This window comes from Lithobates pipiens, unplaced genomic scaffold (genome assembly GCF_037356315.1).
Source record: "Lithobates pipiens isolate NorthernLeopardFrog02 unplaced genomic scaffold, aLitPip1_a1.2 Scaffold_23, whole genome shotgun sequence".
NCBI lineage: Eukaryota > Metazoa > Chordata > Amphibia > Anura > Ranidae > Lithobates > Lithobates pipiens.
Genome location: NW_027507785.1, coordinates 113638141 through 113655456, shown reverse-complemented (window position 1 = coordinate 113655456; position 17316 = coordinate 113638141). Strand labels below are relative to the sequence as shown.

At 43.8% G+C, this 17316-nt stretch overlaps 1 protein-coding gene and 1 non-coding gene across 6 annotated transcripts in view; both read left to right on the top strand.

The window, feature by feature from the left end:
• The window catches only part of NISCH (nischarin), a 171585-nt gene that overhangs the window by 25871 nt on the left and 128398 nt on the right, over nt 1–17316 (top strand). For all 5 annotated transcript variants that reach the window (XR_013262327.1, XM_077452223.1, XM_077452225.1 and 2 more), the window contains exons 6-7: nt 5672–5767; nt 13980–14075. Coding sequence is in view for 4 of the 5 variants with exons in the window: in XM_077452223.1 (XP_077308349.1) it covers nt 5672–5767; nt 13980–14075 (192 nt within the window). In the remaining variant the exon portion in view is untranslated. The remainder of the gene's footprint in view (nt 1–5671; nt 5768–13979; nt 14076–17316) is intronic.
• Nucleotides 5306–5495, top strand: LOC143928521 (U2 spliceosomal RNA). The gene has a single exon (XR_013262417.1). It is a non-coding gene; the product is annotated as a U2 spliceosomal RNA (small nuclear RNA).

The window sequence follows — 17316 nt, the reverse complement described above, 5'->3', positions numbered from 1 at the left end:
TTAGTCCCAAAGAAGGAAGTGGTTCATCCAGTCCTGGACCTCAAGGCCCTCAACAGCTTTGTGAAAATACAAAGGTTCAGGATGGAATCGGTTCACTCAGTGGTCACTCCATCAGGGGGATTTTCTGGCATCCTTGGACATCAAGGACGCATACTTGCATGTCCCCATATGCATCAAGCATCAGAAGTTTCTGTGATTTGCAGTCGGGGACTAGCACTACCAATTTGTAGCTCTCCCTTTTGGCCTGGCATTGGTGCTAGCCCCAATTTTGGCTTTGCTAAGTCAGAGAGGGATCGCAATCGTGGGTTACCTGGACGACCTCCTTCTGAGGGCAGCTTCCGCCTCAGAATTAAGGGAGGATGTGACAATCGCCATGCAAACTCTTTGTGAGTTTGATTGGGTACTCAACCTACAGAAGTCGGTGTTGGTGCCGTCTTAATGCCTGGAGTACCTGGGTCTGCTTCTGGAATCTTCAGAGGCGAGAATCTTTCTTCCTTCGGACAAGCTGCGGTGAAGTCGTTGGTGTCCCACAGGTGGATCCAGTCGGACAACGCCACGGCGGTGGTGTATGTCAACCACCAAGGAGGAACAAGGAGCTTGGCTGCAGCACTGGAGGTCCCTCACATCCTGTGGTGGGCAGAGTGGCGTGTGCCGGCTCAGACGGCCATGGACATTCCGGGCATAGAAAACTGGCAAGCGGACTACGTAAGTTGTCAGATGCTGGACCAAGGGGAATGGTCGCTACATCTGGATGTATTTCAGCTCCTTTGCCTAAGGTGAGGCAAGCCAGATGTGGATCTCCTGGCTTCTCGACTCAATCAGAAGGTGCAGAGGTTTATGGCCAGGTCAAAGGATCCCTGGGCAGATGCGGCAGGCGCGTTGGTGGCTCCATGGGGGCTTTATCGACTGATTTATGCCTTTCCCCCGCTCAAACTTCTACCACCTCTGGTTCGAAAAGTGGAGGCCAAGGGGATTCCGGTAATTCTGATTGCCCCAGGTTGGCCTCTGAGTCTGTGGTACGCCGTCATAGTGCGAATTGTGGCGGATGTTCCTTGGTGACTGCCGATGCGAGAGGACCTTCTGTCGCAATGTCCAATACTTCATTCTGCTTTACCGTCGCTGGCTTTAACGGCATGGCTGTTGAAAGCCAGGTGCTAAGGGACCGAGGTCTGTCGGATTTGGTAATATCCACTATGTTGAGGGCACGGAAGTCATCTTCTCGGAAGATTTATCATCGTAAGTGGAAGGCCTACATCTCCATCTGTGAGGAGATGGAGTGGCGTCCATGTACATATTCAGTTTAGTTTCCAGGATCCTGCTGTTTTTACAGCGTGGAGTGGATCAGAAACTTGCATTAAGCACCATTAAGGGGCAGATATCAGCCTTGGCTGTCTTTTTTTTTTTTTTTTTTTTTTTTTCAGTGTCCCTTGGTGAGTACATTTGTTCAGGGGGGGTTCGACATTTGGGCCCTCTGGTTCCGCCACCGCTACCTCCCATGGGATTTGAATCTGGTGCTCTCTGCTTCAGAAACCGCCGTTTGAAAACATTAGGGAGATTCCCTTATTAACACTCTCTCAGAACGTTGTCTTTCTTCTGGCCATTACATCTGCCAGGAGAGTTTCTGAGTTGGCGGCCTTGTCTTACAACTCTCCCTACTTGATCCTCCACAAGGATAAGGCGGTGCTGTATCCACAGCCTTTTTCTTCCAAAGGTTTTTTCGGCCTTTCATCCAAATGAGGACATTTGTGCTTCCGTACTTATGTCCTCGGCCGTCACACCGCAAAGAGGTGACTTTGCATTCCTTGGACGTGGTCCGGGCTCTCCGGGTGTATCTGTCTGCTGTGCCTTTTCGGAGGTCGGACTCGCTGTTTGTATTGGTGGTTGGCCCGAAGAAGGGACTGGAGGTCTCATCGGACACCATTTCTCGGTGGATCAGACAGATTGTGATTCAGGCTTATGCCATAAGGGGATGGGCACCTCCCTTTCCTGTCACGGCACATTCTACCAGGGCAATTGGTGCCTCTTGGGCTTTCCGACATCAAGCGTCTTTCCCTGGTGCGTAAGGTGGCAACCTGGTCATCCGTTCACACTTTCACTAAATTTTACAAGGTTGATGTGAGCGCATCTTCGGATGCTTGCGTCGGCCGCAAGGTTTTTCAGACGGCTGCTTAAGGTTACAACTCCTCTGGTTGTTATGGGTGGAGTTCTTACTGTTTGCTGTTCCCACCCCTCGTTTCTTTGACACTGTTTGGGGACGTCCCTAAGGTCAAGAAGACCTGCTGTGTCCCTCAATGAACGATAGAGAAAATAGGATTTTTGTACTCGCCGTAAAATCCTTTTCTCCTGAAGTTCATTGATGGACACAGTACCCACCCCTCCTATTTCTGTTTGTACTGCTTTTGATGAACTGAGCTGCTGGATGCAGTATGAGGGGCTATAGCCAGTAGGACCGCCCCCCTGGGTGGTACTGTGCAAGTATTGCTGTTTTTTTAACACTTTCTGCCTAGTCCTCTCCTAAAGGGGCGATTATAACCCTAAGGTCAAGAAAAGCTGCTTTGTCTGTCAGTCAATGAACTTCAGAGAAAAGGATTTTACGGGGAGTACAAAAATCCTATTTTTACTCACTGAACTGTGTTTTTTGTTTGTTTTTTTTGTTTTTTTTATGTATTTTTGGTTGAAATTCTCTCTCTATAATTTTTTATCATATGTGTATTTTAACCACTTTGCCGCCCTATTACAAATAGACGGCGGCAAAGTGGTTTCATAATCCTAACCGGACGTCATATGACGTGATCAGGATTATGAGCCGCTGCGCGCCGCCGGGGGCACGCATCGCGGCGATCGTTGTTGCGGGGTGTCAGTCTGACACCCGGCAACTACGATCTCGGTAAAGAGTCATCCGACGGAGACTCTTTACCACGTGATCAGCCGTGTCCAATCACGGCTGATCACAGTGTAAATGGGAAGAGCCGGTGATCGGCTTTTCCTCACTCGCGTCTGTCAGACGCGAGTAGAGGAGAGCCGATCGGCTGCTCCTCTGACGGGGGGTCTGTGCTGATCGATTATCAGCACAGCCCCCCCGAGGATGCCCACACTGGACCACCAGGGACGCCACCAGACCACCAGGGATGCCCAGCAGAGGTAATCCTCCCTAGACCACCAGGGATGCCAGTCAGGCACAATGGATGCCAATCAGTGCCCATAATGGATGGCAATCAGTGCCCACAATGGGCATCACTGATTGGCATGCATTATTGTTTGGCACTGATTGGCATCCATTAGTACAGTATAACACCTGTGTTGCTAATGAGTGCCCACCTGTGTTGCTAATGAGTGCCCACCTGTGTTGCTAATGAGTGCCCACCTGTGTTGCTAATGAGTGCCCACCTGTGCTGCCTATCAGTGCCCACCCATGCCCATCTGTGCCGCCTACCAATGCCCATCTGTGCCGCCTACCAATGCCCATCTGTGCCGCCTACCAATGCCCATCTGTGCCGCCCACCCATGCCCATCTGTGCCGCCCACCCATGCCCATCTGTGCCGCCCACCCATGCCCATCTGTGCCGCCCACCCATGCCCATCTGTGCCGCCCACCCATGCCCATCTGTGCCGCCCACCCATGCCCATCTGTGCCGCCCACCCATGCCCATCTGTGCCGCCCACCCATGCCCATCTGTGCCGCCCATCCATGCCTATCTGTGCCGCCCATCCGTGCCAGCTATCAGTGCCAATTTGTGCCACCTATCAGTGTCCATCAGTGTCGCCCATCAGTGCCCATCAGTGCCGCCTTATCAGTGCCCATCAGTGTAGCCCCATCAGTGCCCATCCGTGAAGGAGAAAACGTACTTATTTACAAAGTTTTGAAACTGAAACAAAAAAAAACATTTTTTTTTTCAAAATTTTCGGTATTTTTTTATTTGTAGCACAAAAAATAAAAACCACAGAGGTGATCAAATACCACCAAAAGAAAGCTCTATTTGTGGAAAAAAAATGATAAAAATTTCATCTGGGTACAGTGTAGCATGACCGCGCAATTGTCATTCAAAGTGCGACAGCGCTGAAAGCTCAAAATTGGTCTGGGCAGGAAGGTGTTTAAGTGCCCTGTATTGAAGTGGTTAAAATGTAGACCCTTCATTTCTTTGTAAGTGGGAAAACTTACAAAATCTGCAGGGGATCAAATAATTTCTCCCGCTGTGTATACTGCCCCCAAGAACTCCCCTCTGCTTTATCCAGTACATCTCATGTACAGGAATCCTGATATTACTTCTGCAACAGCTCTGGTTTTGCTTTTGTTTTCCCCTCGTTTTAGTTATAATTGGCACATGAAAGTATATATTTTATTTTTATTTTTTGTGCTTGAAAAATGTGCAAAAGTGAAATTTTCTATAAAAGTTTTTATGAAAAATATTACAGAAGTATGCTGACAAAGAAGTATAAAGTTGCACGCTGGCATTACTTTCTGGCTTGTGCAGTTGTTCAATCCTGTCCTGTACCAAATTAGCTTATTCTGGTATCCCTGCACACTGAGGTTTAGGGATGAGCTCAGGCACGTTCGCATGGAACACGTGCAGAGCCCGCCAGGAAGTCAGCTCAGCGCTGCGCTAATCACAGGCAGTGAGACATTGCCCCGATGTGCGGCTGCAGAGATCGGGCAATGTCTCACTGCCTGTGATTAGCGCAGTGCAGCACTGCGCTGACTTCTTGGCGGGCTCTGCACGTGTTCCATGCGAACACGCCTGAGCTCGTCCCTACTGAGGTTCTCACCGTGCATTAGAAGCTGCAGCAATTCAGATAGGGCCCACCTCGTTTGCTGGCTGGAGGACATCCAGCATCGTCTAGCACTTTCCTCCTCTACTTTAGTGTCACTTGTCTTCCCCTTTTTAATTCAGAGGACTTCATTTATTTTAATCATGGAGGATTAACCTCATATGTTGGCATTACTTTGGAGGATTTGCGTACAAATATACTCTGCCTTTGAAATCCTACCACTCCAGACGGACACTCATTCATCAAGGCTTTTCAATGTTTGCATAACTCCCCTCAAGTGCCAGCCAAGTGCTTGCATCTGAGCCAAGGGCTCTTGAGAGGAGTACTGAGGCAGGGTGCTGTGATGTTTTCTCTCATGTACAGTACCCCACTAACCCCCTCCCACCATCCATTATCTGCCTGCATTGTATAGAGAAGCACAGAGGCCAAGTGATGAAACCACTGGGTTTAACATAAGGTATTCTATTCTATATATATCATTATGTTGATGACAGAGGGGGGAAAAAGGTACCAGGGAAGGCAAAATATCAACAGATTAATCACTTCTCAGCTTTTGGCTAAGATCAAGTGTAGTATCTGTTGTTATCAGTTTACTATCTGATGAGTCCCCTATCTGGGGACCATATATTAATTGGATTTTTAGAACAAGGAGCTGGAAGAAAAGCTTGCAGTGTCCACTCCATGCATCAATCTGGGATTGCAGTATCTCCAGGACTGGGAAAAAAAATATCAACAGATTAAACGTCAGCTTTAACATCAAAAATGCAACAAAAAGTCTGTGTGAAAAATCAAAACAACTTTTCATGTAGATTTATTATAGGTGGAAAGTGTGTTACCTTCTGCAATATAATTATTCTGAAAGCCTTGGTTTAATTACAGAATCATTTTTTTCATGGTTTTTCAGATCAGTGGTTCAAAAGGTCCAGTTGGAACAAGTAATATACAAGAACACCTATTAGCATATGATCTATCGGTATTTAAATCACTTTGTCAAGTAGAGGTAAGAAATATGCCAAGTGATCATACTTGTTGCAGTATTGTTGTTCATATATTCTTCATAATTGCAGAACTGGCACTGCTACAGTCATTGTAATCTGCCTTCTATGCATGCCATTGTACACTCCAACTAAGTCCCCTTTCACACTGGGGCTGCCGTGCATTGGTGCTAAAGCGCCGTTTGTTTTAGCGGTGCTTTTCGGCCTCTACCCGGGCACTTTTAACCCTTGCTAGTGGCCGAAGAAGGGGTTAAACGCTCCTGTGTTGCGGCACTTCCGAAAGCCTTTTCAGGCGCTTTGCAAGTGCTGAACTCTAATTTGAATGGTAATTTTGGGAGAGCTGTATACAGTGCTCCCAAACCGCCCCAAAGATGCTGCTTGCAGGACTTTTCCTAATGTCCTGCAAACGCACTGCCCCAGTGTGAAAAATCACACTGAAATGAATGGGAGGCAGTTTTCAGGCGCTTGTAAAGCGCCCCAAAACTGCCTCAGTGTGAAAGGGGTCTTAATATATTCTCTTCTAATGGTCACATGTATAGCATCTGTTTTAGTCATATCTTGCTTGCACATCACAGGCTGATAATTCAGTCTACTATGGGTTAAGCAGCTTCCTTCCGGTGATTGAACCCTGGCAAAGCTGTAAGGACAGACTTTTTTTTTAATGCTGTGTTCTTAGATGATGAACGCCTTCGCTACCTCTGAAAGAGGCTTGTTCTTTTCTGCTTGTTGGATTTCTTCTAGAAAGTGGCGGATCCTGCAATGATAGCCGACTTCTTGTTCTACTGTTACTGGGTGGTTTGGCAACTTATTATTTAGGACTATGGCCTCGAGGAAAAAGCCTCCCCACTTTTTAGAAGTGTTATGCCCCATACACACTATCAGTTTTTCTGCTGAGTTTTTCCATCAGGTTTACCAAAACCATGTAGTACAAGGGCCTGCCTGATTGCATACAATTGGAAACTCCTCAGGCTTGACCTCATATTATATGGTTTTGGTAAATCTGAAGGAAAAACTCAGCAGAAAAACTGATAGTGTGTATGGGGCTTTAGTGCTCCTTTTGGGCTTTTCAGCATTTTTTTTCTCAAATCTGCAAAACGGTCACCTGGTCCTCCGTTTAAGTGAGAAGTGCCCAGGGAAAGCCTGAGAACAACTCTCCTTTCTGTGCTTCTTCTCTCACTGATAAGTCAGCTGGGCATTCCCAGTTCTCCTAAAGTGTTTGTGACCCTAAAAAATAAAGAAAATGGATCCTCTTCCGATTTGGATCACTCAGATTTAAACGGAGCCTTAAGAGTTACTGTGGTGCTTACATTTTAAACATTTCTAATGCTAGTCATGTGCTCGTTTCTGCTAGTTCATTTGATGTTGTCCTGTGTAAGATATGTCCAAAAGGTGCACAGCTTTGTTTTACAATAAATGCATTGTATTTTAGAACATATAGTATGTTTATAGAATACATGAAGTATGTAATAAACCATTATGTCTTGCCATAAAGATACTCTGATCAGCCAAAACTTTATGATCACTGACAGGTTAAGTAAATAACATTGATTATCTTGGTACAATGACATCTGAAAGCCGGTGGGATATATTTAGAAGCAAGTTAACTTGTTCCTGAAGTTTATATGCTAAAAGTAGAAAAAAATATTATAGCAGTTTGTTGTGTATGGGGCTGTGTAGCCACAGACTGGTCAGGGTGCCCATGCTGACCCGTGTCCATAGCCAAAAATGCCTACAATAAGCACGTGAGCGTCAGAACTGCACTACAGAGCAGTGGAAGAAGATGCCCTGGTCTGGTGAATCACATTTTCTTTTGCATCGTGTGTGTGTGTGTGTGTGTGTGTGTGTGTGTGTGTGTGTCTCGCTTACTTGGGGAGGAGATGGCACCAGGATGCAGTATGGAAAGAAGGCGAGCTGACAGGCAGTGTGAAGCTTTGGGCAATGATATTCTGGGAAATCTTAGGTCCTGCCATTCATGTGGATGTTACCTGACATTAGGGGTGCAATGGATCAAAAACTCACGGATCGGATCATTTTTCGGATCAGCAAATAAAAATAGAATTTGCAAAAACCTGTGAAAATTCCACCACCATATAGTCCCCACTGTAACATCCACAATCTCCCCGACTGTAATATCCACGTGATCTCCACTGTAATATTCACGTCATCTCCTCCACTGGAATATTGGCTGAGCATGGCTGGGTATCGTCGAGTATTAGAGTATTGGCAGGGTATTGCAGAGTATTGGCAGAGTATGGAGGGATGGCTGTGACTGCAATTGTCACAGGGCAGCGCTGTGGGCACTACAGATCCAGCCCACAGTGCTATTGCCATCCGATCTCTCCCCTCCACTGATCGGTACACGGAGGGGAGAGAGGAACCTGCCCATTTGACTGAGCGATCACATTGTAAACGGCCGCCGGGTGTACAAAGATGGCCGCCGCTCTGGAGCTGAGGCCATGGAGTGCTCCATGGATTGCGGTGTGTGTGTCGATCCGAACAGGGTGACCCGTTCGGATCATGGATCGGTGACGATCCATTGCACCCCTACCTGACATGTACCGCCTACCTAAACATTGTGGCTGACTAAGTACATTACTTCATGGAAAATGTTTTATGTGTTCGCTGTTGCCTTTTTCAGCAAGATAATGCACCCTGCCACACTGCAATGGTTCAAGAATGGTTTGAAAAAACACAGCAAGTCCAATCCATGGAGGGGGTGGGGCACCTCATAACTTAAGGATTTAAAGGATCTGCTACTGACGGCTTGTTGCCAGATACCACAGCATACCTTCAGAAGTCTAAGACTGTCCATGCTTAGCTGGATCAGGGTTCTTTTGGTGGCAAAAGAGGACCTACTAAATATCAGTGGGCGGTCAGAAAGTTATGGCTGATCAATGTACAGTTGTGCTATTATAATATTAAACACAGAGGCTTTTCTGTATGGTCGTGTTTCCTTTGCTAATAATGCTACCTGGAATTACTTGATGATGCATAAATATGTTATGTAAAACTCAAAAGTTAGTATATTGAATATAGTGTTTTTTATGGAGATGAAATTTTATGTTGAAATGGGGTAGGTAGGAAATTTTAAGCATTAAGTAGCATGCTCTTTGACTCAAATAATCCTAGCAATTTCTGCTTGGTGTCCAAAGTGCAAGTTGTAATACAATTTTTTTCCTATAGGTTGCTGATATAATTGTTGCTGGCTTCTTTGGAAGTTTATGTCCCCCCATGGTCATTATCTCAAAATACCCCTCTTTTTTTTTTTTTTTTTTATTAGTTAACAATGGAGCAATACATTTAAAATTATGTCACAGAAATAGATATCCAGTTAGACAAACATTGTGCAAGTGAGCCTCCATTTCTATAATTTTTATGGTCTTTTCTCCACTTGCTCCACTCCTGCTATGGAACGTCTGCAAAGTGGTTGTATAGGCTGAAAGTTTTGTTACCTTCATGCATTCTCTGCATTAAGGTAAAAAAAACGTCAATGTTTAGCTCCGGCCCCCTTAAAGCAGCAGCTCTCTCAGCTCTCTCCCTGCTCATTGCCTCAGAGACAGCAGTGGGAGCCATTGGCCAAGCCACGCTCTGCATGTCAGTGGATACAGAATCGACTCGGGATCAAGTCCGCATGAGTGCGCCTATAGCAAGCAGCTTGCTGTGGGGTGACTCGGCAGAGGGGAGGAGCTAGGATTGCTGGCGGGGGACCCCCAGAAGAGGAGGATTGGGGCTGCTCTGTGTAAAACCATTGCACAGAGCAGGTTAGTATGACATGTTTGTTATTTTAAAAAAACAAATAGGGCTTAAAATCACTTTAAATGTACCTGTGCAGTCCAGTTGGAACCAGAGTTTGAATCTGACAGACCTCACCAGACAAGCTCCTTCCTCAGCACTACAGTTCTGTGTAAAACCACCTGAAATGAGGGCTGTGGTCATTGCCCCTCTGTGCTAGCAGAGAACACTGGAATGGAAGGGCCAGGATTGTATTTCAGATAATACACAGGAGCGATACAAGCCATTTCCTGTTCAAAATCATAATGTGATGGAATAGCATTTTAAAGGTATAGTCCATTTTTTGCACAGAAAAATAAATGCGATTCCAAAGGTTTTTCAGTCAGTTCCTGAACATATGATTCTACAATATTTATTTGATTGAGGCTTTTAACATGTATGTCTATTTTGACTAGTAGAGAGCTTAATTTTGTATGCCTGTTTAGGATAATATACAATATATCCACACAAATGTTTTCCCTGTCCTGGGAAAAACGATGGGAATTTTAGAATTGCAGATGTAAACATTTGGCTCTGCTTGTGGGACAATGTGTTTTTTTTATTTTTTTATTATTATACAGGATTTATATAGTGCCTACAGTTTGCACAGCATTTTACAATATAAAGGGAGACCATACAGAACAAAACAATTCCATACAAGAGGGTTTTATACAATTTCATAGCTGCTTGTTTAGTGTAATTTGGAGGTGAAGGCATTTCATCTGTCAGAAGAGAGGAATTTAGCTGCTGGTTTATTTTTTATTTTTTGTTTGCACGTGAGACGGCCTGAGTGTAGGCAAATAGGTTATGCTGTACAAAAGAACGTGTATTCTTAGATGAAATTTAGGGGATTTCCACCTTTTTAAAACTATATTTGAATGCTAATTTTTTCCTGATGTATTTTTGGGATAATTAGAAATTCTGATTTTTTTTTTTTTTTTTTTTTTTTTTTTTTATTTGGGTTGCCAACAAAGAGGCAAAACGGAGACATTCTTGTCTATGCTGAAATGAGCACATGGATATAGAAGGGCTCTTTTCTTACATTCTAAATCGGGGGTGTCAAATAATTTGCATCACAGGCTGCATCAGTAACACTATATAAATTTATCCAGGGCTTTTTTTTTTTTTTTTTTTACTCTGAGAATAGGTGCAGGAACTCAACCCCTCCCCCTCCCCTCCACCTGAACCACATTAAATGGGGAGTGTGGCCAAATTGCACTAAAAGTGGGATGGATCTAAATGAGCAATTAATACCAGGAGTGTGTTATATGCTGTGTTCAGGGATGTGCTGTGGACAGAGTGCGGGGTTGAGGAGTGTGCTGCACATATCTCCCTCCACAGCCCTCACCCCCCCCCCCCTTTCTGATCTACCTGGCATGGCTCTGCGTCTCTTGGACTTGCAGGAAGATCATTGTTCGGCATCAGTGCACCTGGGCACAGCACAGCTTACCACATGATTCCTCATCCCACTCTGCATCTCCCTTATCCTTGCCATGAGTATAGGGAAGGCAGGGATCTGTGAGAGCCACCAAGAGGAAAACTGCACTTGTAAACACAGAATGCTTCTATGTTTATAAGTAACAGCAGGGAGTGGAGGGTGAAAGCCGGAAGGTGGCGTTCTGGCTTAAAAAAGCCCAGGGTAGGAGGGCCACATGAAATGGCCTGGGGGGCTAGATTTGAGCCTTGTGTTTCACACATGTGCTATAGGTGTAAGACTTGGCATGACTGACATGAGGTGCTAGATATCAGTGTGTCTTGTTCCAGATTAGGTTTTTAAAGGTACTGGATTAAGGAAAGTCACTGCAATACTATTTGATGGAGCTGATGAATATTGGAGAATCCTTGTCTTCTGTACTAGATACAGAATGTGCGGGATATAGTAGGATTCCTGCCTCCTGCACTAGACAACCATATTTTGTATACCAGATAAAGGGAATGATCCATATGGCAACGTCCCTATATTAGGTTATAGGATAATCTGTCGTCTATACTAGATACAGGATATGCTTTTTTTTTTTTTATTAGAGTTCCTGTACAGGATGTGCTGGTTATAAGAATATCCCTGTCTTTTATACTGAATACAGGAGATGTTGTTTATACACCAACCAAAGCGTTCTCTTCACTCCTCTCAAGACCTCCTGCTTTCTTGCTCGCTTGTTACCTCCTCCCATGCTCGCCTCTAGGATTTCTCCCGAGTCTCTCCCAACCTCTGGAATGCTCTACCCAAATCTATTTGACTATCTCCTACTTCGTCCACAGACGATCCCTGAAAGCTCATCTCTTCAGAGAAGCCTATGTGACCGCACCTAACAACTGTACATTTATTTTCTCCATCAGCACATCCCCCATAGTTATTACCTCTTGTATCTCTTGACCTTACCTCTTAGCCCTTGTACACACGGTCGGAGATTCAGACGGAATGTGTCCAATCAGACCGTGTTGTTGGATATTCCGACTGTGTGTGGTCTACATTGGACTGTCGGATACTCCGACGGACCAAGTTTTCCAACTTGGTAAAATTTTCCGTCAAAATGCTCCGATCATGTGTAGAGAATTCCGATCGGACAAAGTGCCACGCATGCTCAGATCAAATTCCTACTCCAAAGCTATTGGCTACTAGTGTGAACGTAGTCCCGTTGTAACGAAATAACGTAATCACGTCTGATTTTTCCGACAACTTTGTCCGACCATGTGTATGCAGCAGTTTCGGACAAAATCCGTCGGACAAAATCCAACGGATTTGGTTGTCGGAATCTCCGACCGTGTGTACAAGGGCTAAGGCTTCACGTATGCTGCTGCTGGTAAACGGACATTTAGGAGCAGTTGGGCATTTTTTTCAGCTGCCTCTGAACTCTCCTCTGTTTTTTTTTTTTTTTTTATCGGTACACAGGGTCGTTTATAGTTGTTTCTAGCCAGTTGAGTTTAGAAGATTTTTTTGGAACCCAAAAAAATTGGTTCAGATGGATGTTCAGAGGCATTTGAAGCACCAAATGCCTGTAACAGCTTGTAAATGCTGCTAAACGTGGTAACTCACGTCTAGCAGCGTTTGGATTACAGAAGTTTTTCTTTTTTCCTAAAAAAAAAAAAAAAAAAAGCTTACAAACGCTTCTAGATGTAAATGCAGCTAAATGGATGTTTTTAGACGCCGGTTTCTAGCTGTCAAGGCAAATCGTTCAGGAGAGGTTGAACAACGTCCTGTGTACATGAAGTCTTAGCCCCTGTACACACGGTTGGAAATTCAGACGGAAAAGGTCCGATCGGACTGTGTTGTCGGATAATCCGACCATGTGTGGGCTACATCTGACTTTTTCCGTCTGAATGTCCGACCAACAAAGTTTGAGAGCTGGATATAAAATTTTACGACAACATGATCCGATCGGACTTTGTCCGATCGCTTGTAGAGAATTCCGATCGGACAAAGTGCCACGCATGCACAGATCAAATTACGAGACCAAAGCTATTGGCTACTTGCCACAACGTAGTCCCGTCGTAAGGAAACAAACGTCATCCCGTTCCGAACAATCGGATTTTCCGACAACTTTGTCCGACCGTGTGTATGCAACACCAGTTTTGGACAAAATCCATCGAAAAAATCCAACCTATTTTTTGTTTTCGGAATGTCTGACTGTGTGTACAAGGGCTTAGATTGTAAGCTCTAATGAGCAGGGCCCTCTGATTCCTACTGTATTAAAGTGTATTGTATTTGTACTGTCTACTCTCAAATTTTAAAGTGCTGTGTAAACTGACTGCACTATATGAATCCTGTATAATAATATACTAGATAAGTCCCTGTACAGAATGTGCATGTTATAGGAAAGACCTTTTGTTTTAAACTAGATGTGGGGCATAGGTGACACCCTTTTATTTTGGGTTATTATTATACAGGATTTATATAGCACCAACAATTTGAGCAGTGCTTTACAATGTAAAGGGGGGGCCTGCCTACAACAACGGTACAGTTCAAATCAAGAGGGTTAGAGGAGCCCTGCTCCTGCGAGTTTACAAGCTAAGAGTTCATTTGGAACATGTCATAGCAGAGGTCACGTTTTTTGTTCATGGGACTTTTAAATACAAGATAACCCTGGAAATGCTAAATGCAGGAAGTTGTGAACATCTATCTTTGTTTCCTGCAGTTACAGGTGCTGATGGGTCGGCGCTGGATAAACTTTCAATAACCTTGTGATATTTTCAGTTCTCTACTGTTTGTCAATTTTTGCGTTTCTCTTGGGATGCCTTCCATATATTTGCCTTTGGGAATAAAGATTATGTTCCAGTAATATCTGTCTTACAAAGCAGCTGACTGTCAGCAGAATTTACTTAAGCAGCACTTTGTTTTAAGCAGTCAGCACAGTTAATTAGCAAAGTATTCAGGAAATGTCCGAGTTGACCATTGTTCTCAGTAGACTGAACATGAGCACATTATCATGCTAATAATCTGTTTTTCAGATCTGTCATTCAGATGCAAGGCTTATAAAAGGCTTCACCTCTTGCAAGAAGACACTGGAAACTATGACTGTTCAGTTTTCAGCATCATCAATGAAGGTGCCATTTTTAATACTATAAAAAAAAAAAAAAAGTTTTTCTTGTCTTTCTTTTCTCTATTATATCAGTCAAGTTCCCCCCTTGTGGTTTATATATGCATCTCCTGTAATCTACAGAAAGGGATCAGACAAAAAAAAGCTTGCTGACTGGCCTTGCTATAACATGCTGATTCTGTGGTATTAAGAACCACATTTCAGATAACTGGGTGATTATTTCCTTTTTAAGTAACCCAAGTAACCCTTCTTGAAGTTGAGAGGAACCCATACAGTATACTACACCTGAGTAGCATTAATTGTCCTTGTCGCATTTGTTTTCCTCTGCTAATGATTTTACCAAGAAAAGGCCAGCACTGTGGGCACCTGAAATTTGTCCTCCTTTTCCTTTAGCGTGCAAACTTGGGTTGAATTCATTCATCCAAGCATTCATCTTGATGCACCCAATACTTGTAGGCTCCCCTCACCATATAATGAGCATGACTATATATGCACTCACCGGCCACTTGTTAGGTACACCTTGTTAGTATCGGGTTGGACCCCCATTTGCCTTCAGAACTGCCTTAATTCTTTGTGGCATAGATTCAACAAGGTGTTTAAAACATTCTTCAGAGATTTTGGTCCATATTTACAGATTTGTCGGCTGCACATAATGCGAATCTCCCATTCCACCAGATCCCAAAGGTGCTCTATTGGACTGAGATCTGGTGACTGGAGGCAATTGGCTTACAGTGAACTCATCGTCATGTTCCAGTTTGATGTGATTTAAGCTTTGTGACATGATGCATTATACTGCTATAAGTCGCCATCAGGAGATGGGTACACTGTAGTCATAAAGGGGTGGAGATGGTCAACAGCAATACTCAGACTGTAACGTTTAAACGATGCTCAATTGGTACGAAAGGGCCCAAAGTATGCCAAGAAAATATCCCCCACACCATTACACCACCACCAACCTGAATCATTGATGCAAGGCAGGATGGCTCCATGTTTTCATGTTGCTAATGCCAAATTCTTACCCTACCTTCTGCATGTTGCAGCTGAAATCGAGACTCATCGGGCCAGGCAATGTTTTTGCCAAATTTTGGTGAGACTGTGCGAATTGTAGCCTCAGTTTCCTGTTCTTGGCTGACAGGAGTGACACCTGATGTGGTCTTCTGCTGCTGTAGCCAATCTGTTTCAAGTTTCTATAAGTTGGGCATTCAGAGATGATATTCTGCATACCTTGGTTGTAACGAGTGGTCATTTTGAGTTACTGTTGCCTTTCAATCATCTTGAACCAGTCTGCCCATTCTCCTCTGACATCAGCGAGGCATTTTCGTCCACACAACTGCCACTCTGTGTGTGTGTGTGTATGTGTGTGTATATATATATATATATGTGTGTGTGTGTGTGTGTATATATATATATGTATATATATATATATATATATATATATATATATATATATATATATATATATATATATATATATATATATATATATATAAAAAATTTTGATCATTTCTGTAAACCCCAGTAGATCAGCAGTTTTTGAAATACTCAGACCAGCCTGTATGGCACCAACAACCATGCCACGTCCAAAGTCCCTTAAATACCCTTTCTTCCCTATTCTGATGCACGGTTTGAACTTCAGCAAGTCTTCTTCACCACATCTAGATGCCTAAATGCATTGAGTTGCTGCCATGTGATTGGCTGATTTGCAATTTGTGTTACCAATGGGGCAAATGACAAATGCCCAAGAGCCAGAGCTGTTCCCAAACCCCGTTCTTGAAGAGCTATATGCCCAGTAGCTGTTGTCACTGGTTTACATTGATTTCTTTGACAGCACCTGCTTGTGTTTTGTTTTTGTTTTTTCCCCTTTTTGATTAATGATTGAACTGTGAAAAAAATGTTTTTTTAAAGCATGTTTAAATTGTGCAGAAATGTATTCGGTGTACATTTTGATTAGTCATTCTTGTGATGCACACCCTTCTGTTGATCAACAAGTTCACTCTTCAGTATTCTGGCTTAGCATTATTGCTTCCTGGGTCAGCTGCCGCTCCCTGGAAGATAGTGATTCGCTGTCCTATAAGAAGGCAAGCGGGATGACACAGGAAGCTAAATTGCTGAACAGGCAATTTGAATAGTTTTCGTCAGGAAAAAGCAACTTTCAGCAGGAAACATGACCGTGTTTACCCTGGCTGCTATCTAATAAACAAGAAAAATTGCCGCAGCTTAGAGTGCAATGAGCAGGATCTAGGAATTTTGCTGTGGTGTCTGAGTCACCTACCTTTTGAGTTTTGTAAATATCTTGTTGTGGTACTTGTATCACCTGCCTGACTGTACAGCTGGGAAAATGTGACTACAGTGCCTTGAAAAAGCCTTCATACCCCTTGAAATGTTACACATTTTGTCATGTTACAACCAAAAAGTTATATGTATTTTATTGGGATTGTATACGACAGACCCACACAAGATGGCACACAATTGTGAAGTGGATGGAAAAAGGTGAATGGTTTTCAAAATTTTTTACAAATATGGGAGTCAATACTTTTTAGAACCACCTTTTCACTGCAATTATTGCAGCAAGTCTTTTTGGGTATGTCTCTACCAGCTTTGCCCATTCTTCTTTGCAAAATGGTTCAAGCTCTGTTAGATTATATGGAAAGCATCTATGAACAGCCATTTGCAAGTCTTGCCACAGCTTCTCAATTGGACTTTGACTGGGCTATTCAAACAAATGACTATGCTTTGATCCAGACTATTCCATTGTAGCTCTGGCTGTATGTTTAGGGTCATTGTCCTGCTGGAAGGTGAACTTCCACCTCAGTCTCCGGTCTTTTGCAGACTCTAATGCAACACTGTTGGAATTCCGGCCAGGAAAAAGACCGATGAACGCTTTTCATCGGAAAATGCGAATGTGTGTATGCTCCATCGGAATTTAGCTGTCTGAATTTCCGCCAGCCAAAAATTCATAGCATGTTCTCAATTTTCCCGATGGAAAAACTTTCCATCGGTAATTCCGATCGTGTGTATGCAATTCCGACACTCCAAAAAATCATGCTCAGATTCAACTACGAGACAGAAGCTATTGGCTACTGGCTATTGTATGTCACCGCGTTCTAAACTAACGGAATTTGGTGTGACCATGTGTAGGCGAGACAGCTTGAGCGGAATTCCGTCGGGAAAACCATCAGAGCTTCTTCCGACGAGAATTCCGATCGTGTGTATGCGCTTAACAGGTTTTCTTCTAAGATTGCCCTGTA